Here is a 27,406-nt window from a genome sequence, read left to right on the forward strand (position 1 = left end):
AATTTCTTCCTTTTGATGTCTTTCTGAATCAGAAAAAAATTATTTTTGAAGTCATATCTGAGCGCAATCTCAATTAGCCTGTTAACAGAATTTCAGAAAAGACAAATTCGAAGATTGAAATTTGGTACATGACTTGAATACCAAAATTGCAAATTTATATTTAATAGTGTATTTCAGGATGCAATTGTAGCTTTAAGAGAGGGCACTATTTATTATAGGAAATTCAAACTATGTAGACAGTTATTAATCTTTTGCTATTCTTCAAATGATGACTGCCAATAATTAGGAAATCCAACATGGTTGGAATTCCTAAACATCCCTAACTTTTCAGGTCTCCCAATGTTAAAGAACATTATTGTGTCCTAAAAATGGCTGCTAATTAATGAAGAAGATATACTTTTTCCCGTGTCACCATTACAAATAATATTCTCCAAAATAACATTTTTAATGCTTAAAAATATAGCAAATTCTATACTGAGCAATTATTTTTTTACAATTATTACAAGAATCTAGAAGGTTGTCCAGACATTTACTTAGATGCCTTTAGTATCTTAAATTATGACAGCTGTTATTTTATCAAGGTGTGAAAGATCACAAATGTAGGGACCAACATCAATTTATTACAAAAAGCAATGCGCAATGATAATTATTTTTGAGCGAAATGGCCGCGAAGATTCAGGCACTTGTGATGAATATTTAATAGATTTCCTATACTTTCTTTAAAAGACGTTGCCGCCAGTCATATGAGAGGGTTTTTAACGGTTTTTTTAAAGCTTCCAATTAGTTTGAAATTAATTATTTTTATTTCTAACCAGCTCTTAAATTGAGAAAAAAAAATGAAAATTCTTCGGCTCTAAGCCGCATTCTCAATGAAGAAAGTCACGAAATAAGATTGTTACAACGAAAGATAAAGAGTTAATTAAGTCGTGGGAAAGAAAGAGAAGATACTGGAATCCCAGGCTATGGGATGGTCAGCTTGTTCAAATTTGGAAGGTGAGAAATTTTTTTTTAAAAAGAAATTTCAAGGAATATCTAGACTTCAGAGGAGTTTAAAGGCGAATTAAGGTTCATCTGTTATCACTGGAGAAATTTTTTTTCGAAGAGAGTATACGAAACTTGATCCCTTAATATGACATATGCCTGCAACTACGTCTAAAATTAACGATCATTAAACATAATTTTTAAAAATAAATTCATTTTGCTTTCAACATTTGTCTTTTTATACTCCATCGGAATTTGTATAAAACAGCCCTAGTAATTATTGTAAATGACTTCATTTAAGCTTTTCATACTAAAAATTCTGTACTATAATCTTAAAGAAGACATATAATTAATAAAATGCAGGTGTCAGACCCTCTATTCTATGCTGAAAAGTTAAGATCTCTTTGACTAAATGTCCGCTAATTTTCATGGCATTTTCCATGGATAATTGCTGCATTAAATATATTTTGATTTTTATTTATATTACCCCGAGGTGACATTATGATACATATAGCCTTACATCTTAAAAGGTCTATTTCCTTCTGTAAAATTATTTTTAATAATTATGTTCGCGAATTTCATAATGCTGTTGGTTAAATTTTTATCATTTGAAATTAGTTTATAATTGTTTGTCTTTAAGTAAAGAAAGCTTATTCATTAATAAGGAAAATTACTTACAGGAACGTAGAGTGGATCTTTGTTGTTGCTTCAAAATTTCGAAAGAAGGAGAACTCGAAAATATTTATTTTAAAGATGGTTTATTATTTAAAACTATTAAAGAATTTTATGCTCCTTTTCTGATGGAAAACTCCGTGCGATACATCGTGGTAAGATTTTTAATTATTTTGAAATTTTCTTATGAACTTGTTTCCCAACTTGATAATGCCATTTCATATATTTTCAGATGATTGCTTTTGGAATCTGGCTGTGTTCATCTGCTGCTGTAGTTGATAAAATTGAAATTGGATTTGATCAAAAGCTAGCTGTTCCAGAGGTTATATAAATTATGACATTCTAAACTTTTTCTTCGTCTATATTTTATATTTTTAAATGATGTATACATTATTTATTTATTTCCTATTATATTTAGGACTCTTATATGCTGAAGTACTTTCTGTATTTAGAAAAATATCTATCAGTCGGTCCTCCTATTTATTTCGGCATTAGCGAAGGTTACAATTATTCTGATACCAAGGCTCAGAAAATAATTTGCTCTGCTCAAGCCTTCTGTGAATCCAATTCTATAACTTCTGAACTTGGCAGAATGGCGAGAGTGAAAAACAGGTATTTAGTCACTTTAAATTTAAAAAAATCAGAGTTAAAAATGTATTTTGATGTATTTTAAATCTTGATGAACATTTCAGGACGTTTGTAGCTTTTCAACCTATTTCATGGCTGGATAATTATTTTGAATATTTACAAGCGGAAACCTGTTGTTATGAATTCAAAAGCAATGGAACGCACTGTCCATCTTATGTCGCCCATCAATTTAAAGGTATCTCATTATTATCATTTCTTATATCTCGAAAATTTTACTTGATAATCTCTTCCAAAATCCAGGTTCGATTTTCTTATTTTTTTCTAATACCCATTTTTGTTTTCTAAGGTTTATGCCGATCTTGCCGAACTAGAAAACCATCTTCCTTGTCTGAAGCGGAATTTAATAGAAGACTTAAATTCTTTTTATCGGATTCTCCTTGGGAAAAATGTCCAAAGGCGTATGTATCTTTCATTTACTGTATTCTGATTACTCTTCAATTTCTAAAATGAATTTACAGTAAACATAATAAATCTTATATAATTTTTATTTCATTTATTATATATTATTTGTTATGTTTGTATTGAAAAAATTCTTCAACAGTTGCTGAAATCTTCATTTAGACAGTAAGAACTCGTGTTATTTTTCGAAACAAATTTGATTAAAACAATGACGAGGCGATCTTTCCGTTTATTAGTTTTGCTTTAAATATTAACGGGCTATATTAAATCCCATTAATCATTCCACTTAATTTCCACCAAATATTTCAGGTAATTTCTTTTAAATTATGTTTTACATACCAAAAGTAAGATAACTGTGAAGTAAAATTAAATTACAATGAAAAAGCATGGAGATGGAGATAATTATTTTATTCCTCAGAAACAATATCGAAATGTCGGAAAAATAATTAAAAAATTTTTGTAGATAAATATTTAGTTGAATTTTTTTGAAAATATAGTGAAATATATAAAAAAAATTAAAGATTACTTTCGAATTTTTCCATAACCTCAATCATAAATAAAAAAAATCAAGATGTCAATATCTAAACTTCAAAATTTGGTCAATGAAAATGAATAATATATACTGGATGAAAATTGTTTGAAAATTCGGGAAAACTCACTTACTTCTTAGATAAAAGAAAAATAGAGCAATGGAATAAGTGCAGCATAACCACACAAGTAAAATGAAACGGTCCTATAAATCAGGAGTAGGGATTGCAATACCGGGATACCGAATACCGGTATTTTGAGCCATTTGTACAATTTTGTAATACCGGTATTCACAAGTTTAAATACCGGTTTTTCGGTATTTACTAGACATTTTTAAAATAGTCTCCACTATATGTTCAGAGATCGCGAACATAGCAATATAGTATAGGTTTTTGTTTTTATGTCTCCCTAACGGGCGAAATTAATTAGCTAATTAATGGCTTAATTAATTGCTTAAATATAAATTAGCGAAACATGGATTATCCCTGAAAGAAAATATTGTATCCATAACGGCTGATGGAGAAACAATTATGAAAAAGTTGGAAAGTTGATTGGCGAAAATCAACAGTTGTGCTATGCGCATGGAATTCAATTAGGAGTAATAGATGTATTATACCAAAAAAAATAAAAATAAATAAAGAAAGAAAGAACAGAAGAATCCAAATACTGTGGATATAGAAACTTCGGACTCCAACTTTGAAAAGAGTAAGAGTGAGAGTGATATTGACAATGTAATTATTGAAGAAGATATTGCTAATGAGGATGAAATATTAACCTACCAAGAATTACTTCCTATAATTTATAAAGTTTGAAAAATTGTTAAGATATTTAAACGTTCCCCTATAAAAAGGATATATTGCTAAAATATATACTAACTGAAAATAAAACAGAATATATGTTAATATTAGATTCTAAAACACGTTGGAACAGTTTACTCCTAATGATGGAACGATTTTTGAAACTGAGAAATCCAATCCAAAAAGCAATAATCGACTTAAACCTGTAAATTATTTTTTCAGATAGTGAATTCGACTTAATATCCAGAACTATATCAGCTCTACTTCCAATAAAACTGACTATTGAGGCATTATGTGGGAGAGATTCTAATTTATTAACAGCTAATGCAACAATAAATTTCATGGTGCAGTCACTGAAAGAACAGCGCACATCACCATCTGAAGAATTATATATTACATTGAAAAATCGCACAGAAGAAAGGCATACCGAAATTGAAAATGTCTTATGGTATTTACATAATTATAATGATTTTAAAAATGAAAATGAAAAAGAAGAAAAGAAAATAACCAAATCAAATCTGATTAAGTTCAGAGTAAATTTTCTTAAAATTTTAAACCCACAAACCGATCCACATTCAGAAAAATTCGGTTCAATTATCGAAGATTATGATGTCACTACTGTCGATAGTGATAAGGAATTGTCTCTTGAACAAAAATTAGAATTAGCGATAAATAAAAAAAAAAATTCAACGAACCAAAATACAATACAGAAATCAGCTATATCCAAAACCATCCGACGAGAAATCGATTTATTTGAAAATGAGGGATTTAAAGGTAAATGCTTAGAAAAAGTGTATCGCGCATTGCTAACAGTACCACTAACTAGCGTAGATACCGAAAGAGCGTTTTCAACAGCTGGTCATTTTTACACAAAATTACTTTTCATGCTTAATGACAGTACAATTGATGCATTATGTTTCTTAAGATCCATTTCAAACATTTGTAATAATACCACAGACTGAATAGTGATATTTACACTTTTTTTGTGATTTAAATAAATAAGATGTTTCTTTACTTTTTTGTGATTATATACTGTTATAATTTATAAGTTACAAATTATTTTTTGTGATATTTACACTCTCTAACAAAATTGGCAAATAAAACAAAGAAACACCTGTGTTTACTTTCTTTTTCTAAAATTTCTAATACCGGTATTAAGATTTAAAAAATACCGAATACCGGTATTGAAATTTTGGTCCGGTATTGCAATCCCTAATCAGGAGGTTGGATGTTAATGGATCAACAAATTGAAAAGTGTCAAGCTAGATTGCAAATTAAACAAACGCCACTTTAGTTAAACATTTCCCAAATTGAAGATTATTAGAATTAAATTTAACAGAATTTGATAAAAATATAATTATTATTATAAAATTTTAAATGAAGCGTGGGTGAAGCATAGCAGTTTGTGAATTATTGAAGAAATAATTGTGAATAAATGCTACTTATATTTTTGCGAAACATTTCGTAATTTATTGATATTAGGTATTAAAGTGGTGTTTGTTATATAAGACAAGTCCATAGATGGCAACCAAGAAATTTTTGGTAATTTTCAAGTAGACAATTATTAATTTTCTGAGCATTTTCTACATACGGAGTTCCTAAACAAAAAACAGCATATCTCATTGATGGTAATAAATATTTTTTATTGAAATGTCTTATTTGTAATTGCTTAATAAAAAGCTACTCTCATCTGTCAGTTTTATTTTCTGCACAATCAAATTTGCGAATGTCACTGCCTGCTCAAAAAAAGTTACATGATGAGTTTTTTTTTTTTCCCCAAAACAATCAATTTTACCAAATAGTTGAAAGCGTTTTAAAAGCCAAATTCGACAAAATGAATAAGACTTAAAGAAAATAACATATTTTTTTATATAAAGAAAGAAATATTTGTAAATTTGTGTTAAAATTTAAAGTCATAGAATACATTATTTTCAAATTCTGTAATTTTACAAATACTGGACCAAAATTGATGCACCTGCATTCTTATATAAAATTACTTTAATCAATTTTAGTGTTTGCCTATTGAAATAAAATTTATTGGATTTTAAATTTACAGGATTAAAATTTAATTTCGGTATTATATTCAATCATCAAATCTCGAAAAAACACACAAAACTCCTTTTTAAGAAAATACATAATTTGAAATTAAACAAAATAAATTTAAAAAAAATATTTAATAAATAATGCAAACTAAATATTCGTTGTTTTTGTTGTTCTTTGGAATTTTTTCTGTTTTGTTTTGTTCAAAGATATACAAAATTTTATTACACGGTGATTGACAAAAAGACATTTCTATTTTTGATGTTTTCCTTCAGATATTGTTAAAAACTATATTATAAAAGAATATTATTTTTTTTTTAAATTAGATTGTTATCAGTCATAATGTATGCATACATCAAAAAGTAATTAAAAAGATTGTATTTCTTTTCTAAAATGTATACTTCTGCTTATACTGTATGTTATGTTTTGCACTAAAACCACTTGTTTAATTATTTTAAAGTGGAAAAGCTATGTTTAGTTCTTCAATTGATCTATCTTCTTCTCAGAACTCCACAAAAATAAAAGGTGAGTTGCAATTTTTTTCTTCTTATAAAGCTTAAAATCTTTTTTGATATTCGGCATCTAATTTTAATTTCTTATATATTTACAATGTCACAAGGAACAAAATATTATGTTACGATTTTGCAAACTGGATAATCTAGAGTAAGCTTATCTTTGTAATTTTCTGCACCAGGTTATGAAGATACATAAAGTCGAATTGACAGAATAAATGAAAATTCAGTTATTAAACTCAATTTTGCGCTAAAGAAATGAATGGAGCTATGAATCATTAAGACCCAGATTTGATCCACGCATAACGATAAATCCGTCATGCCAAACGTCCTCCCGCTGGTGTGGTATGGTGTGGAAAGAGGGGGTGCCAGCTCAGATGTCGTCTTCATCATCTGACCGCGGTTCAAAATTACGAGGTCCGTCCCAAAATAGCCCTAGTGTTGCTTTACAACGGTACGTTAATATAACTAAACTAAGCTAAACTTGACCAACTCATACTTTTCGCTTAATTGAGCTACGCATCATATTTTACGAACATTGAAAGTAAACGATTTTTTTAAGTGATGCCATCTTACAGAATGTAAGTAGTTAACAAATTTCGAAACTCATTGGTTTTGAAAGAAATCCTTTTTTACTTTTATATACAAAATATGCAAAAAAAAAAAAAAAAAAAAAAAAAACCCAGTGTAACCGTTAAAAAGTTTGAACCCAAGATTTTGAAGAATCTATACTGACAAATCAAACCTCTCTGTCCAAAGAATTCCTTTTTAGAATTCTGTCTGTCTATGAAATAGATAATTGAAAAACGCTTTGATATATATATATATATGGGAAATTTCGTATATATACTTTGCCATATGTCTGTAGATGTCTATGAAAGTTTGAGTGATATCTATTAAGAGAAAGTCTCTCTGCCCTAATATAAGTGATTGTAATACCCATAAAAAATGTGGTCAAATAAAATTTGGTTCACAATTTTAACGTCTAAAATGAAAATTCCTATCAAATTTGATACTAGATCCGACAAAGGGTGTACTGCGTATATTTTATGCACGAATGTAAATGCAATGATTTAAATAAATGAAACTGCAAATGTGATTTTATGATCACACTTGTAACTTTATGTTAAGCTTTGGTTTCATTGGTCAGGAAAAAAGGCTTCCAAATTATTATTCCATTCTCACATACGTTTGGTATTGTGTATTAACCAAATGATGGGGATACATCGGTAAAGATCGCAAGCTAGATTGGTTAAAAAGATAGATTCAAGAGGCAGATTTATATTTTGTCATTACTGTTCGCCAAAGTCATACAAGGCATCTGTGGCTTTACCTAATGTCCACAGTTTTAAAGGAGTTAACACCTTTATTAGAGAATATGTGACGACGTTATGGGGATACTACTCCTTTTGGTTGCACTGTCATGTGATATGTAGAAAAATGTATGTGGTTTTTTAATCATAGTACTCTGCACCCTGGTCCTTATACTGAGAAAAAATAAGAACGACTTCCATTTTCACATTTAAAATAACCAACAGATTTTTTTTTTATTTGAGTACTAAAATTTTCAATTCCAAAAAGAATTTCCACTTAAACAAATATTACCGCAAAAAATCAATTTATACTACAATCATGGACATTTCAAGTTTGCATTAAGACACATTTTATAGGAAGTGGCAGTCAAATATCTTAAATGAAAATGTATAATATTGATGTCGCATGTAATGAAACTCTATATTTAGAATGAAAGTTACTTGATTTTATTGAATTGTTTTTTACTTTTTCATAAACGAAGAATGCAAAGATCAAGTTAAGAAATACATATATGACATTTATTAGGCCCATTTTGGAGTATGATTTACCAGTCTATTGTTGCGCCTCAGCCACCAATTTGTATAAATTGGAGAGAGTTCAACTCAGCGCTGCTAGAATTATAACTGGACTGACACATAGTTGCCTCAGATAAATTGTCCCCTATGAGTTTAATTTGCAACCTCTCTAAACTAGAAGAAAGGCCAACCTTATCAAATATTTTAATAAATTCTCTAGTTATGGTCAGCATAGTAAAACCTCACTTTACCTAAATAACTGGTATTCAAATCAAAGATTTAAGACAAACAGTCCCTTCGGTCATGCCAAACTTATGCGTTTTCCTTATGGTGATGTTGAACCTCACTCCTTAAAATCTTGTCTGAGCCCCTCAGAGGGACTCCCCAGAATCTACTTTCACTTTGACCTTTCTATCCAGGTCACCAAAAGGGGACTTGATTTCAGATCATCTTAGACAGCTGGCCTTGACGATCATCAATGAGATTCCCGATAATGCCATAAAAATCTTTACGGACAGCAGCAGACTGAATGATCATGCTGGTAGTGGCATCTACATTGAGAAGCCAAGGGATAAATTGTCCATCTTACTCCGAAACCCTGATTTCTCTTCCGTCTTCAAGAGCGAATTAATTGCAATTGAACACTGTCTTGAAACTATTCTCAATGAAAATGACTTCGGGGACCTCTGGATCCTTTCGGATAGTCGCAGCTCCCTTCAACACCTCCACAACTGGATCACAGTCGGAGATAAAACAAGTATTTCTATCCTTATCAAACTCAGGCTTATTTCAGAGTCCCATGATGTTCATTTTCAGTGGATACCTTCGCACATTGACATATACGGTAATGAGCATGCAGATAGCTTGGCCAAAGAGGGTTTCAGCCACTCTAGTTCTTCCTCTTCAGTCCTCACATTTTTAGAACATCAATCAGTAGTTACTGCTGAACTTTCAAGGGAGTGGAACATCCCTCCTAGCCATCACTAGTATGTGGGCAAAGAGCCGGTTTCTTCGTTTGTTCTCAATTGTGACAGAGCCTATCGAACGATAATGTCCAGACTGAATACATCTGGAGAGATCCGAGAGATCCAAACATATCTCGTTTCTAGAGGGAAGAAAGACCTTTGTGGTTTACTCTAAATGCCATGCTCAGCAAGCCTCTTCCGAGCACATCCTGGACTGTTTGGGACTTTCCAGAGAGGACATATACTCCTCCCCACTTCTGGTCCTCGACTTTCTCCGTGTCAAAGGTCTAATGAATCTTGTCTGACTTCGTCAAACAGCTGGAAGATAAGCCACAACAACAGAATGCAAAGAGAAACTACTGCAATCATTATTGTATTTTAAATTGTGATTTTAACAAAACTCTATACTTCAGATCTCCCTGAGGCTGAAAAATACATTTTTGGAATTATTCTTCTCAGTCTATCTACGAACACGATATCTCAACAATGTTTCGAAATGGAAAAATGAAATTTTGTTCTGAAGTTTTAACATAGATTTATAGGTTTCTATTAAATTAGAATGAAATGCATTCCCAAGAATTTTGCCCAAATTATATCTGAGCTGAATTCGATGGCTCTTGATCTGTTTTGTAAAGTGCAAACGCATACGCATATTGGCTCACAAATACATTCATCTTTAGTATTCATAGACATAGAGGTAGAGATAGATACTTACATACGATAGATAAATATTTATTTACAAGAGATTTCTTCTTTCAGCTACGAACTTCATGTCATATCACACTGTCCTGAAATCTTCTAAAGATTTCTATGAAGCTTTAGACTGGTCAAGGAAGATTGCTGTTAATTTAACAAAGATTTTAAGAAACGAATCTCATAATGAAAATGTACGAGTTTTTCCGTACAGGTAAGTTTTTTTCTACTTTCAGTGTTCTCATTTTTCTAAATCGTTATGAATCGGATAAACATATTTCAAATATTAGTGCTTGGAATTTTCACAGAAAGTGCTGGACCATATTCAACGCTATTCCGCATATATAATATTTAGATTAAGAAAAGCCGATTTACGAAATGACATTTCCACACCCGCGGCTAAAAATAACGCTGTAGTAATAAATGAAGTAAAATATATATATATATATATATATATATATATATATATATATATATATATATATATATATATATATATATATATATATATATATATATATATATATATATATATATATATATATATATATATATATATATATATATATATATATATATATATAAACATATTTTGGTTGAAGCAGAATGCAGGTTTCAAGACATAGACGAGACGTTGTATTTTTAACTTAGTTTTATTCTCTCTTTAATATCCATCTCGGGAAAGCAATTTATTTACAAGCAGACTCAGTCGGCACAAAAGCAAAAGTAAGAAAGAAGGGCAAAACAAATGATCACTAGTATTAAGTAACATAGGATTTCCGGCCACGTGCCGATGGAATACATATGTTGACCTTTGACAAGGGCAACGGAAGTATCACTTTCATTTGATACGTAGTACTGATGGCGCATTAGTTTTACAGAGGAATTAATTAAACCGAAAATGGAATTGGATCATGAAATAAGAGACTATTTTTAGAATGAAGTTACTATGGGCTAAATTAAAATAAAATTTTGGAAATTAATTAAATTGAAATTAGAATTAAAATAGCTTTATATATATATATATATATATATATATATATATATATATATATATATATATATATATATATCAATCCCCCATAGCTTAAATATTTCTGTACCAATTTGTGTTACGAGTTGTTCTGTATTTTTAGCTCTAAACAACAAAAATTTTATTACGATCACTCTTTATGATAAAATGTACAACAACAGTTTTCCAATACATTTAATCTGGTGATATTTAAGGATAGACATTTTTAGCATCATTCTCATTATTATTATCAAAACAATTAAAATGCACTTAGCGACTACTTTTGAAAAAGAAATAAGAATAAAAATAAGATCTCATGAAAGAACGAACGAATGAACATATGCCTATAGGAGCCAAAAATAACAAATTTTTAAGTGGTACTTCGCCACGCATTAATTAAAAACAATACAGCAAAAAATAACACAAAAGCATTTAACATTTTAACTTTATTACTGCAACGAGGACAGCTTATACCTCCAAAAAAATTCATAATTTTCCTTATACTTAAAAATCATATTTAGTTTCAAATTATCAAAAAAATTTTGATAATTGTAAATAAATCATTAGAAAATATCTTTACAATAAAAATACAAAATATCTCCACAATACAATATAATTAAAAGAATAAAACATTAAAAATTCATTCGTTAATTTATAACAATAATCACGAAGTTAAAAATACAATACACTACAGTCTCAAGTCAGAAAATGCAACGAATATCAAAAGTGTAAACTATCAGAAGTCTTTCAAAAAGCTTGTAGATCATCGCTCACAAAATCTCTATAAACATTCTTAACTACTCAAACTCGGAGCGTATTCAAGAGCATTTCAAGATTAATCCAATCGTAAAGAATTCTTGGAGCAAAATTTATATAAAAAGTGTATATCTTGAATTACTTAAAGTATTTTGTCAAAATGCTTCGCGTTGAAGTTACATTGTTGAATAAGTGCTGAATAAAATTGTTATTTGCATCTCTTAAGAACATTATCAAAAGCGTTCATGTCATTATTTCAAAAAAAAATTGTAATTAGTATTTAAATATAAAAGTTTAACTTATGAAATTCTCGAGATTCAAATAATCCAAGTAAATATTGATAATAAAATTGAAAAATATCTTTTTTATTTTAAAATGATTCAATATATTGATACAATCCATATACTGTGAAATGAAATATAACTATATAGTATATATCTTAAGAAATATTTTATCATAGATCATAGATCTTATCTTCCAACTGATTAAGAAGAAAGAAAGCATTTTCCAAATTTCATTTGTCTACATCCTTATTCGAAAAATGTTTTGAAATTTTGCCCACCTATAATCGATAGAATAATTTGTTAAGGTTCATTGATATTATTATGTCATCACAAAATAATATAAACTTGTTTATAATTTATATTCTGCATGATGGTTTTTCATTAAATTACGTTACTGTTCTGTGATATTATTAATTCATTTCAGTTTTGTCCACGTCTTCTATGAACAATACTTGACTATGTGGCCTGATACTTTGAGAAGTTTGGCTGTATCAGTACTTGCAATATTCGTGGCAACATTTCTGCTTTTAGGATTGGATTTACATTCGGCAGCTATAGTCGCGATAACAGTAATTGCAATTGTGGTCAATATCATGGGTCTTATGTACTGGTGGAACATCTCTTTAAATGCTGTATCCCTGGTAAATCTAGTGGTAGTAAGTAATTTGTTTTTAGTATTTTTCTTATTATTTAGTTGCTTTTTACTGTTACATTCATGTTTCCATTGTAAATTTATTCCTTTCATGTAAACAAGGAATACAAAAATAAAGAATAGTAATCCTCAAAACATTAGACCTAAAGAAATTTTTCTAAGAATTTTTCAGACTTCCCTAGTTAGAAAAAACAACAACATAGGAGTAGTGCGTTATCCCCGCAATCTGGGCGTCCTGGGGTCGAATCCCGGTTCGGGCATGGTTGTTCTTCATCTATTCTATCTGTGAGATATGTGAATGTGCCCTCTGTAAAAAGGGGCTGTGCAAGCGAATGTGCCGAGAATAGCTAAGACGTACTCTTGGCCCTAGTTAGCGCTACTAAAAACAAGAGACGCACTCTCAGCTTTATCCATGGCAACTGCCATTAGAAACAACAACAACAACAACCTGTAAACACACGATTATTCAAAAATGCTTTTACTAGAAGGTTGAAATTTAGCATGTGTTTTGTACACCAATTGTTTAGGTTTCTGTCACAATTCGAAAGAAATTTATTTATTTATATACTTACTTATACTTATACTGTCTATGTAAAAATAAACACAATAACTGTAAACAAGAAACAAACAAGGATATACTAGTTGGTACATATATTTAACATCTGAAGTGAAAATCCTTGCAATTTTTTTACTAAATCAGGGGGTTTTCTGTCGGTCTATACTTTCGAATGCATTTAAATCAAAAAAAAAAAAAAATTAACAACTTAGATAAATAAAACTCGATACACAGTTTAAAGTGAATATTTTTTGTCAAATTTTGAATCGACTATGTCCAAATATTGACTGTCTATGAGTCTATACTTCATATGCATATAAACGCGATAAATAAAAACATAATAACTTAAATAGATGAAATTTGGTATACGATCTTAATTCTTGAATCCTTGTTCTGCATTCAATTTTGGTTTCAGTCGGTCAAAAAAAAAAAAACCCGTAAAATATTCAAACATTAAAGAAATGAAATGCTGGCGTCCTGGCATAGGAATACCTCATTTTGCCCGTGATCAGGTCATCTCGGGTTCGAGTCCCGGTTTGGGCATGGTTGTTCTATCTGTGAGATGTGTGAATGTACTCTCCTATAAAAAGGGGTTGTGCAAGCGAATGAGTGATGCGTCGTACACTTGGCCCATGTTGGCTCTACGATAAAAACAAGAGGCGCTCCCCCTTATGTTTAAATCGGTTGTATTTGAACAGTGGGCTTGTCCGTGGCAAGTGCCATAAGAAACAACAACAACAACAAGAAATGAAATTCAGTTTCCTTTAAGAAGCACAAAACTCTCATGTGTAGAATTCAAAAAATAAAAATTTGAACACTCGTGCTTTTTATTCGAAGAGAGAGTAATAACATCTTGATATGAGTATACTAGAGAAAGTTTCGTGTAGACATTCCCACTAATTTGAAATTTCATTCTATCTACTACAACTACTTATTTAACAACGAATCTTTTATTTAATAGGGATTGTTTCGGAGAAGATCGGTCACCAGAAACAACAGTTCATCAATCCATTTAGATGGAATATTATTTAACATTTTTAGATATACATTCATCAACAATAAAAATAATTTGATCTTGAATATCTATAAAAATTACTTCAGAGTTCAACTTCTAAAGGCAGTACTTTTCCTTTTTGTTCCTTATTTTGTACTTACTTTGTCTTTGTACTTTTTCTTTTTTCCTGTTCGATGAAGAACTTCTTATTCTGAAGCATGTGGTGTAAAAATAATTTTAAGTATAAAATATTTCTTGTATTCACTGGTATTTTTAATGGGCATTTTCTGGTTTTATTCGATGTTTTATTCAAGTTAAATTTGATAATTAGTTCCTTATAATTTGCAGGCCGTTGGGATATCTGTTGAATTTTGCACCCATTTAACCAGAAGTTTTGCGATTAGTACTAAACCTTCCAGGATTTTGAGAGCTCAAGATGCTTTATGTGAAATGGGAACATCAGTAAGACATTCATATTTCTATTTTTGATCAAGAAATATTATTTATTTCTGTTTTCGTTCTTCAAAATAAAACTGCACTTGAATGATTTCATAACAAATCATTCAAAAAGTTAAAATATCATATCTAAATGTAGAAATAAATGTTATTATGCCTCTCCGTTCCGTTTTATAATAATACCTATTTTCATATATGTTTTTAAACTATATCTTTAAAATGTAAATAAGTTTAAAAATATATGCGGATTTCAATTTGACAATTTTCTTTAAACTGAGATCGGGTACGGATTGATTATTTCAGTTTTACACAAAGTTTAGGATAATCTATCTATTCTAAATAATCTATCTTCATGATGTTCTGTCATTAAAATGATCTCTTAAAATTTTAAAATAATCACTTAAAATTTTAAGGCAAACATTTAAATAAATTTTTTAGAATTTAAAATTTTGAAATAAATAATTTTTCCTTCAAAATTAAAATTCTGAAAGAAATTATTGTTTTGTGTTAAGGTGGTAATGTCAATATGGAATAACATTTAAAAATGATTTATTATGGTTCAAACCATTTTATAAATAATCATTGCCATTTTCTCCCAATTAATTATATTATCAAAAATAGTTTGTATATAATTAATTTAATGTTTAATTATATAATAATTCTGTGTGCCTACCTCAATTTTAAATCCAAAGGAGATTTGCACAAGGATGGGTTTTGAAAAAGAGAATAAAATTTTGAGCCTTTAACTTTATAAATCCTATAATCTAATCGTAATTACATCCAAACATTTTTTTAAATATTCTATCTTCTATCTGTAATCTTTAATACTGAAAAAAATGTTGTCCGAAATTGAAAAAAAATATCTTACAGTATTCTCTCCCAATTGATGAATGATTTTTGCCCCAATGTATAATGATATTACTCTTAATATGCAATATTTATAGTTCAAACAAGTGCACTTTTAAAAATTTGCTAGTTGAATATCATCTCTATGTTTCATGATGCATTTCTTTCTCCATAGGTTCTTTCAGGTATTACGTTAACAGATTGTGGTATTTTAGTCCTGATATTTGCCAAGTCTCAAATATTCCAAGTGTTCTACTTTCGGATGTACCTTGGCATCATAGCATTTGGTACTCTTCACGGACTAGTATTCTTGCCTGTTTGCTTAAGTCTTTTCGGTAAGTAATTGAATTGTATTTACAAATTCTCAGATTTTTATTAGTAATGTGTGTTATGTTTTAATAAAAATTCTACATTCGATCTCTGAAAATATTAAAATAATTTAATGTCATCGAAAAGTTGCTTACTCTGATATGTCAAGAAGAAGTTGAAAAATAATTTATCGTTGCAAGCCCGAAACAAGTCAAATTAAATTTTTAAAAAAAGCAAAATTATACAAACAAAAGTTGAATTTAACTTCTCCACTCAATTTCTTAAATATGCTATGAAAAAAATATTTTTAAAAAATTATTGAATTGAAAGGAACGAATCTATCTTAAATGAATTTTTATATCTTTTAATAAATATGAAAAAGAGAGAATTATATTCATAATATATAGATATTTATAAAGCAAAAGATTTGAACATGTTAGGAAACATAAAATGAAAATATAGCTCTTTAGGATGTGAGTTCCACTTTTTCTTTCAGAATTTGCCTTCTTTCAGAACAATTTTTTTAAAAAAAATTCTACTAAAATTAATATCTTAATTTTTGTAGAATAATAATTTTAACTAAAACTTTAAATATATTTTTTACTAAAATATTTCGTCATTTTAGGTCCCTCTTCCAGAACAAAAAGCAACGATAAATCTGTGATTTTCAGAAGAAATTCTGAAATGGTTATCATAAGCAGGAATGAAGCAGAATGCAATTCTTAGGTATGTGACAGAGTACAGTGTGTTTAAGAATTCCAAATAAATTCTGTTGAGAATTTGATTTATTTCGAATGCTGAGACAATTAATAAATTCGTTAGGAGATTCCACGTGGATAGAAAGAAACAATCTATTAAAATTTATTAAAAACAGATTATCAATTCAATTACATAGTTCAGAAACACGAATCTCTTTACAATTTACAAAAACTGTTTTATAACTTTAATAAAAAACTGCCTACCTTCTACAACCAGCCTTTCGTCAACTGTTTTAATAAATTAATTTAATCAAGTCAACCCACTTTTATGAACTGCACCTTATCACAACAAAAGAAAATGTTATTTTATATTATTTTTGAACAATAAACTAGCAATGTAAAGGGCTAGAAATGTTAGCAAATTAACAAATTTAATTGTGGAAATTTTCCGTTGTCAGGGTTAGGAGCTCTGTCAAAGTTTTATTTTATGATGATATCTCTCGTAGCTTTAGGATGTTGGAACAAACGATCCTTGATGATATTCTTAACGATTATGAGATTTCATATCAGAAAAATTTCAAAATTCGTTCAGTTTTTATAACTACGAAATTCGATTACAGTTTTTCTCTTGAAAGAATTTTGGTGAAATTGTATTTTTGAAACATTTTTCGAAAATAAAGTTTGCTGAAAGTCAGTCAGCCACTAATGACGTATCTAGAGAGGATTCCATTTGAAATAAAAATTAACTGAACTGAAATAGTTCTTAGAACAAGAAGATTGATTCTTTAGATTTCTTGATTATTTTATATACTAATCATTAATCCTTATAATTTTTATATTCTTTATATATTGAAAATTATAAGGAATATAAAAATGAAACTACTTCCTTACTTGTTCCTGTCTTATTTCGATCATTGATGTTTCATATAAAAGCTTGTGACATTAAATATGTCAAAAATTGTCATATATCTTTCTACCCATCTAGTCAGGCCGGCGTCCTGGCCTAGGGTTAGCACGTCTTCCCCATGATCTCGGCGTTCCGGGTTCGAATCCTGGTTCGAGTATGATTATTCTGTTCCTTGTGTTCTCTCTGTGAGGTGCGTGAATGAGCCCCCCCCCACCCTTCCTGTAAAAAGGAGTAGTGCAAGCGAATGTGTGTGTGCTATCTTCATTTGAGCTAGATGTCAGACTTCTGCCCTCGGGTGCTCAGGGGTCTTACCCTCAGAAGCTATTGCGCAAAAATTTGGCTTAAAATAGTCATACGACAAAAAAAATCTGTTGTCATCTATCTATCTATCCATTTTTGAGAGAAATCGAAAATATTCTACTTACTGTGTACATTCTATGAGAAACTTCGATGAAGCTTCCCACCCCCAACCATTGAACTAATTTTAAAGAAAATTGGTTTAATATATACGTTCATGACCTCGGGATATACTATCAAAATTTTCCAACTTTCTGCCTATCCATTTCAAGAGATATCAGAAAAAAAAAAAACATTTACAAGAGCTCAAGCTCAATTACAAGTGTGATTTCGCAAATTTTCATTTAGAACAAGATAATTTCGCCACTTTAAGGTGTAGTTAACCAATCAGAGTGCTGTCCCATTATCATGCAAGTGTAATTAAAAATAATACTTATGTTCTCTTTTACTTACAATATTGTAATCATATTTTTATTGTACTTTTGGTGATAAGATGCAATTAATCAAAGATGTTTGCATTGATTAAATTAACCTTATTATTATCAGCCTCCTTCGGTGACTATATTATTGGTATAGATACAGCCAAGTTGATCATGTTCGTTGAAGTATATATTATCTAGAAAAACTAGTGGTAATGGTCACCTTAAAACTTTCTTGTATACTCTCTAATAAATTTGCCATGCCAGAGAACGCCTTATTTGGTAATGGTGTACAATAGATACAAAATGCTAACTTTTGGCATGAATTTAAAATTTTTACTGATTCTATCGTATGAACCTTGGCGAAATTTTTGGCGATTGAGGTCTGACATTTTTTAATAGTATTCAAAAAACGAATTTATGTTTTAGACACATTTTTATCAAACGATTGAAACAAAATTTTGGCACAGAAGTACACTTTTAGTCACAAAATAACATACCAAATTTGAGGCATTTAATGTATCAAATCTAAATGTATTAATGTATCAATGCATTTTTCAATTACCGTGTTTACTTGTTTCTTGTTGGATTTGACTCAAAATTCGAGAGGTGTATACACTACAGATGTTAAATCTGTGTACCAAATTTTATCTATCTAGCTCATTTCGTTTTGTAATTATAGTGTTAACTTATATTTGAACTCCCGGACAGATGGACTTCCTCTGAACAGATTTTACTAAACATTTGACAGAATTCTGCAAAGTCCGTGTAAAGAAAGTATACCGAATTTGAACCTTGTGCCCCAAAGCGTCTTTGAGTTATCTTTGTCACAGACAGACAGACAGACAGGCAGAGGGACATATTCCAAAAGTGTGTGTTTTGAGCTCTGGGAGGTTTAAAACTTGGGGATTCGGTAAAATGTCGAGTTCGATTTTTTTTAACGATTTCTATAGTTTCTCCATACTGCGTATATGAGAAAGTTAAAAATGTAATTTTTAATTATAATATTATTAATTATATAATAATAATAATAATAGATTTTTATTTATATAATAGTAATGAAATAATAATTTATATAGTATAAATTATATTAATAGAGTATTATAATTAAATAATAATATTATTAGTAGATGGATAAATATGCTTGTGAAGTTTCGAAATTAATTGACAGAGAAGATCGGTGAAAACAGTTAAGCTTTTAGAATTCATGTTGTCATAATCTCTCAAAACTGCCTGTGGGTGTATCATCTAACGTACCAGTGGATGCATTATCTGTGATTCGTGTCTACGCTCATAAGCGTCCTTGTGAAACAAAAATTGAAGCAATCAGTGCAATAGATTTTTTTTTTTATTTAGTGGTTTTTCCTGGGGGTAAAGTATCTGGCCATCCACTAAAATGTGTAATAAAGTAATATTTTTACGATTTTACGATAAAATGGTTGATGGTTTAGAGCAAGGGACCTTTGCAGACATTATTGACATTTTAATAGGAAATAAGAATTGACAAAATTATTAACGTTTGCAGCTATGGAACTCCTTATTTATGCAAATTATTTTAAGTACATAGAAGATGTTCGAACAACTGGTCACCGAAAGTGGCTAGTATAAATACATTTTTGGAATTCTAAAAATATTTCATTAAAACAGACCAAAATTAATGATACATATATAATGGGATATAAATTAGAAAAATAAAAAATAAATATAAATGCATGAGGTATAAAATGAATTGCCTAGAATGTCTTTTATGAAAAAATTACAGGTAATGTGTGATTTTATATTAAATTTAACAAATATTCTAACATACTCAAGCCAATTCCACATTAAACAATTTTTTTCTGATTTTTAATTTTACCGATATTGATACTCCGATATGTTTTGAACATTCCTTCTTACTCTAATTTATTTTCAAGAACACAATTTCAGTATCGAATCTTTTTTTTTTAAGTAGAAAGTGTTCCGTGGTATGGTGGTTGTAAATTCATCGTATACATCGTATTTTGAATTTCATCGTATGCGCGAGCTATTTGACTGAATGACACAACCATTTTCTTGAGTAGCTTGTATTTGTAAGTATTGAACATATTTTGTGTCATTACGTTGCTGCAATGTGCTTCAAGTGCTGTAGGTAAAGATTCCCATTTCCATCCGTTTTTTTCACTTCTTGGCATTGTATCCCAGGCTGTCGTTGTTGTTTTGTCATTCAAGGTAGCGTACAGGGTCACTACGTTACAACAAGTTTTAATCCTTTTTTTAATCATCTTCTTGTCATTCTTCCTTTTCTGTAATTCCTTTTTTTAAAAGTTGTAGTATGAGGTCCATCGTGTCCTCCTCTTGTTCAAATTCCGGTATTTGCCAGGGCGTGAACGGTATCTCCTCCGAATCACCATGATTTGCTAAAATTCTGTTAGGAGATAGCCAAGAGGAATTACTTACGGAGGTGGAGGGGTTGGATGGTGGAGTACGTATTCCGTCGGGAGTCCAAAAAAAAAAAATGTTAAGAGAAAGATTTCCCATGCTTCTACAGAATAAAAAACTCTATTCTTTTGTGCAATTATTGGTTTCATTCGAGTAAAAATAAACTATCCTTTTGCATGAAAATATTATTAAGTGAAATAAAAAGCGATTATTGAAGAAAAAAAACGTCTATCAAATGATTCTAATTCTATGATTCTTTTTTTTTCTTTGAATAACAAGACAAATAATGAAAACTTGATGATTTTAGAATCCTTAAAACTATTTTCCTTGAGATTTGCTTGGGTTTGAGACTTTCCGTAGAAATCTTTGAATATTTATTGAATTTTAATTATCGTTTTTTGGGAATCATTATAAAATAAAAATTGTATGAAATAAGAATAATCACTAAAGAATCTAATCAGTCATTAAAAGAAAATGAAAACAAAAGCCTTGATGTACGGTGAACGTTAGATCAGTATTGATTTCATCAGGATCGTGACTGCAAGACTTATTTCCACCGAAAATCTACTGTATCTGCGAATCTATGGCATATTGATATGGATCGTGAGTCGAAAATTCTAACGCTGATACGGAATATAAACTTATCACGGGAGATGAGTTTTGGATTGCCTCACTTACTAGCTGATCCGCACGTCCTTAACGGCAGATTATCGATTTAGACATGCTAACCAACTGTCTACGATCACCAGTATGTGCAACAGGCATATAGATTAATAAAATAAAATTTGCTTAGTTGTCACATGTATAAATTTGTAAGCGATGAAATTCTATAAATTATATGATATTAGAGTAATATTAATACTTCAGTAAATATAACTGGATGGATTCATATCAGTTCCGTTAAAGGATTTTTTTAACTTTTTACACAGGTATTGATAAAACCAAAATCTGCTTAGATAACGTTGAATGCAAATATGGATAATTATGAAATCTGAAAAATTTCTACTAATAAATAATAAAGGAAAATGGAGGTATCTGTGTTTCTGTGAACGGGTGTGAATTAGCTATCTATAGATCAGACCATTTGATTTATAACCACTAAATTTAGCACATATATATTTTCAAGAGTGAGAATGTGCGCTTTGGAGAATTCATTGTTTGGAAATATTAATATTCTTAATTAATAATTTTAAAATTGAGCAAGAAATTCTCATTTCTATACGATGACTTACGAAAGTATTTTTGCACAAAAATAATTTTTATACCGATTTAAAATTTAAGAAATCTTTTCAATTATATTAATCCAGCTATGTAGGTTTTTTCTCTCCATGTTTAATTAACTTTCAAAGGGTTTTTAAGCACATTTTTCAATGTAAATGAACCTAGATTATCATTGTTGCAGCTAATGTTTCAGCTGGGTGCTTTTTTCTAGTATTGATGATGAAGAGAAGATTCAATTTATGTTTTCAAATTGAATAGATTTCTGGTTAAAGAATAATTTTAATAAAAATAATGGTACTGCGACAGTGTCGATGTTTAATTTCAGAAATAAACAAAGGTGAAAAAGTTTTTTTATTCAAACATTTTTAAACATTAAACACGTTTTTTTTTTCTTGAATAATCCTTATTACAGAAATCATGCGAATTTTTCAGAAGTTCATATAAACTTTTGGTGCTGCAAGTTTCTGTTTTTCTATCTTTATATTTTTTACGATCGTGCTTAGATTCGGTAAGTTACTACTAGATTAGTTGAAGTTTAATCCGTTCCATTTTATGACAAAATTTCTACTTTTAACCCTTGAATGAATGATTTTTTATTTTTTTATTGAAAAATATATGTGCTTTGAATAGCTGCATATAATTTAGTAAAATTTAAAAAAAAATCTTTCAATTATTTTTTTATGAATTTAAAATTAAAATTAAAATTGGCTAAATAGCTATATTATGAATTAAACTATATCCTAGTGACTCAAATCACATTATAACAATTCTGTTATAAAAATAAAAGACAATTTTTACCAATATATTTTTTACAAGACGAGAAAAAATATTTTGATAGAATTATTCATACACCAGTCATCTTGGTATTTTTCCAAGTTTCTAGTTTAAATCTAATTCTATTATTGCTATTGCCATTTATTGAACTTTTCAATAAATGTTTATTTAAAAAAGGACTTCCAAGCACTCATTATTTCCCTTTTTAACAGTCATCTGGAGCTTATAAATGGAAATAAAAATGCATAGCCAATTGGCTACACGATGCATTGTAGGTATAAAAGACAATGTGTATAACTGCATACAAGAGTATAGGACAAGGAGTGTAACTGCGTAAGAATTAGAAAATAGCACTTGACTATCGAACTTCGAAATTTTTAATAGCTTTGCTGAGAAAAATTTAAGTGACGTATAAGAGGTTAAACTGGAATTTTACATAACCGATAATCCCAAAATCCAGGCTATGTTGGCTTGTAAACAGCTTGTAAACAGTGCGTGAAAAAAGTATAAGGACAACATGTAATTGCATGAAAATATGCTTTATTTCCATTTCACCTAAATGAACTTTTTATATTTCTTACTTCTGCTGCATAACTTTGTGATAACACTTATACCACATAAAAAACATAATTTAGCTTCAAAATATTGATTTTACAAAATTTAACATTAAAGGAAATACGGAAAAAATTATAAGGACATGTTGTAAAATACTTAAAAAATGTTTCAATAATCAAGAAAACTACCTTTTTTTTCAATCACTTGAATAATCCGAGAGGTCATAGATCCTGAAAGATCTTTTAAAATGTCCACAGATATTTTTTTCCAAGCGTCTTTGATAGCGACGACAAGATCTTGTGTACATTGATACTGTGTGCCGTTTTTATAAACTTCTAGGGCTAGAAGTTCCCATAAGTTTTCGATTGGATTAAGATCGGTACTTCTCGCCGGCCAATCAAATTCCCACTGAAAGTCGACGAGTGGGAAATTCTTTTCGCAAATGAATCTTTTAACTCGGAATTGTCATTTTATGCTTTCAAATATGCAAATTTTTAAATAATTACTGGAGAAAAAGCAATGTCCTTATACTTTTTTCCGTTTTCATTTAGGTTTAAAAATCAAAATTTAAATTTTAGCAGATTTAAAATTGAAAATTTTAATTACTTTAGGCATAAAATATTTTAGTTTTACTTCTATTTTTGCTGCAAAAATTTGCATACGATTCTGTAAACAAGGCTTCTAGATTTGGAGATTTTTTGCGTGTCCTTATAATTTTTTCGGGCACTGTAATAATTGATTCATTTTCTCTATAATATTAACCAAGTTGCTAAAATAAAAATTAGCCTAAAATGAATCATGGGAATGGAATGGCCATTCCTTTCATTGGGCCTGTTAAATTTATAAGCAACAATATTTCAAAAAGACCAGTTTAAAAATTCTTTTTCATTGCTTACCGGTGAAATTAAACCTTAATTTGCAATGCAAAAAAATTTCAAAAATTTTATTAAAAGTTATTTTTATACTGAAATCGATATAACATGCAAAAATGAATCGAATTTTCAAATATTGAACATTAAAAATTATTAAAACGACTTGATGAAATGCTGTAACAACAATGAAAATTATTTGAGTTTCACTTCAACAATGAATTATATTGTTATAATATATGCTTAAAATATTTATCTGAAAATTCACACACAAAAAAAAAGAATCAAAAAAATTATATGTAAAAAAATCAGTATCGCTGAATACATAATATCTTGAGATGATGTAAAAATTAATTTTCGCGGTAGTATTTTCGGAAATTGGTACAGAAAAAGGCAAAATATAACTGAATTTTTAATTATTTAAAATTTTAAAAGTAGCTATTTACATATTTTGACCTTGCAAAATACATGTTTAGTAGTTTTAAGGCAACCTTTCTGACATATAAAGACAATGTGCAGATACAGAGGCAGAGAAAGATTCACTTCATTCTTAGTAGAAATTGATATATTTTCGTAACGCGCTAGAAAAATTTAACATAAAGATGATAATTTTTTTCCCGAAATACGAAAATATTTGCCAATTGTTAATACAGGGTGTTGCCGAATTCGACCGACAAATTAAGAGAGGTGATAGTATGCATCAAGAGAATAAGAAATCACCATACAATATAGGGTCCCAAATGGCGTTTAGTAGGTGAAGATCACAAAAATATAGGGAGTCCGAAAATCGTAGGAAATGATAAAAAACTAATAAAAAAATAACAAATGCTGTTTAAACTATGAATTTTTTTTCAGTGAAAGCACATTTTTAAAAGCTTTTTTTCATGTAGATAACATGTCATTTTATGATTCAGGGGGTCGTAAATTACTCAAAGCGAAATTTTCAACGAACGAACTGAAACGAATTTTCCTCAAACACATGGAAAATTTACATAAGAGAAGGCTTCTTCTGGACTACCTTGTTCCTAATCCTCGCATGCATAGGGTCATTCTCTTCGTAGGCTCATTGTCTTTTCGACGTATGTTTTTGCGATTTTCACCGAATAAACTTCACCTGCGACCTTGTGTTTTTGGGTAATTTTTTAGCTCCTTAATATCTATTATAAACGTTCTGAATTTATCTTTCGGCAAAGGATATTTGGTAATACCTTCTGCAAACATCGGTACCGATGTTTCAGTGGTGTTTGCTGGTCCCATTTTAGTTTTTCTTGAATATCTTAAAAACTCCTCAGTTTTTCACACTACAAGCTTATATCAAATTAAAGAGTATAAAATTCCTCACATTTTTAACCTTTTATTTTTATTCAAATCTTAATATTTTTTCAAATAAGGGTTTAAAAATCACTTTTTTCGTTTTCAGTCATTTACTACCCCCTGAATCATAAAATCGACATTTTACCAGTATGAAAATAGACTTTTAAGAATGTGCTTTAACTGAAAAAATTCATAGTTTAAACAGCAATTGTTATTTTTTTAATTTTTTACCATTGCCAACGATTTTCGGACTCCCTATATTTTTGTGATTTTTCACCTACTAAATGTGATTTGGGACCCTATGCTGTATGGTGATTTTTTATCTTCTTGATGCCTACTATCACCTCTCTTAATTTGTCGGTCGAATTCGGCAACACTCTGTATATACTGACTCTTATACAACGTTTAAATAACTTCTGTTAACGATAAAACTTTTATTTCGTTACAATTATTCATTTTGCAAATTAAACCATTTGGATCAAAGCTACAAAATTAAGCACATAAATGCATTCGATGTCAGAGATATGTATCTCGCAATTTTTTCAAGTTTTAGTTAATTAGAAAATAAAACGATATCTTGGAATTTTTCCGCAATAGATTTTTTTAAAATTTTATTGCACATGATTGATTTTTATTCCATTTTAAAATATAAAATATGTCTCATGTCCTATGATTTAATAACAATATGAAGATCGTGTAATTTGTTATTGAATTTTAGTAATTTTTATAAAAATAGTTTTTTTATTATTTTTAGCAACGAATTTCATAACCTTTTTCTTTGTCTCTTCTTCCATTGTTTAAAGGTGACAAAAGTATATTCTGTTGAGCGACATGCGGAATTAGAAAATAAAATTATATACCCTGAAAGACAACGTGCAATTTAAATAAATTACTTGGAGAATAAAGTTTTTAATGGCAGTATGACGTCAGGGGATTAGACTCATTAGGAAAGTTGACGTATTCAATTCACAAAACAAGTGTAAAGCTATTAAAATATCACAGCGATCACTATTAAAATATTACAATATTAATATATAAATATCTGTCACAATTTTATACTTTAAAATACTTTCTTGGTAAAACCATATACATAAAGTTATGTACTAGAAATTTAATTGACCAATATTCCTGGCTAGCCAGCTGGTCATGAAAGACATCTAATAAATAATCATTCATAAAAATGTTCTCGCTAATTATCTAAAACTTATGAAAGCAGTTTTCATAATTTAATTTCCCTCTGAATTTATGTTTAACACCTGGAGAAATAAAAGCCTTTTCATATTATAATTAATTTAACACCTGGAGAAATAAAAGCCTTTTCATATTGCAATTAATTTAACACCTGGAGAAATAAAAGCCTTTTCATATTGCAATTAATTAATTTATTTTACCAATTTTGAAACAATGGCTCAATCACTTCTGACATCTTGAAAATTGAAAAAATTACAAGTGATGCATCTGTAATTCCATCTGATGTAAAACTGCATGAAATCTATAAAATAAAATCTCATGCAGCTTTAAACCAAAATTTCTTTACGGACGATCCGAAAGACGAATTCTAATAAGAACGAAACAATGGGATAATATTACAGTCACGATAATGGGTATACTAAAACCTACTGCAAAGCACCCAAGTGTAAGTCATTGTATGGTGAAGAGCCTAATTCGAATGCACTAAAGATTCGCCCTGTATGTGGACTCGGTAAACATTACATCTAAAATCATGGGCCAAAAAAAAAAAAAAAAAAAAGAAACGTTAGCTAAAGAAAAGGAATTACCAGCTTAGATGCCGTCTTGGGCATCTAATCGCGGTTCAAAAGAACGTTACAAAATAGTCCTTATATTGTTCCCGAACGGAAAGTAAATACAACTAAATTAAACAATCTTATGCTGAGCAAAGAAGACCTGTCCCTTTTTCCGAATAATCAAAAGGTTTCAAGATTAAATTGTTGTATCACATTTAATGTATATAATATGTACATGTATTGATTTCATTCTTTCATCT

The 27,406-nt window shown here is 29.4% G+C and overlaps 1 protein-coding gene across 3 annotated transcripts in view; it reads left to right on the plus strand.

The window, feature by feature from the left end:
• LOC129966718 (NPC intracellular cholesterol transporter 1-like) overlaps window positions 1–27,406 on the plus strand; it is a 75,145-nt gene that overhangs the window by 36,350 nt on the left and 11,389 nt on the right. For all 3 annotated transcript variants that reach the window (XM_056081246.1, XM_056081244.1, XM_056081245.1), the window contains exons 16-26: window positions 1,662–1,808; window positions 1,886–1,975; window positions 2,072–2,265; window positions 2,346–2,476; window positions 2,588–2,699; window positions 6,526–6,590; window positions 10,131–10,278; window positions 12,541–12,772; window positions 14,667–14,780; window positions 15,796–15,955; window positions 16,555–16,655. In XM_056081246.1, coding sequence (XP_055937221.1) covers window positions 1,662–1,808; window positions 1,886–1,975; window positions 2,072–2,265; window positions 2,346–2,476; window positions 2,588–2,699; window positions 6,526–6,590; window positions 10,131–10,278; window positions 12,541–12,772; window positions 14,667–14,780; window positions 15,796–15,955; window positions 16,555–16,655 — 1,494 coding nt within the window. The remainder of the gene's footprint in view (window positions 1–1,661; window positions 1,809–1,885; window positions 1,976–2,071; window positions 2,266–2,345; window positions 2,477–2,587; window positions 2,700–6,525; window positions 6,591–10,130; window positions 10,279–12,540; window positions 12,773–14,666; window positions 14,781–15,795; window positions 15,956–16,554; window positions 16,656–27,406) is intronic.

This window comes from Argiope bruennichi, chromosome 4, assembly GCF_947563725.1.
Source record: "Argiope bruennichi chromosome 4, qqArgBrue1.1, whole genome shotgun sequence".
Lineage (NCBI taxonomy): Eukaryota > Metazoa > Arthropoda > Arachnida > Araneae > Araneidae > Argiope > Argiope bruennichi.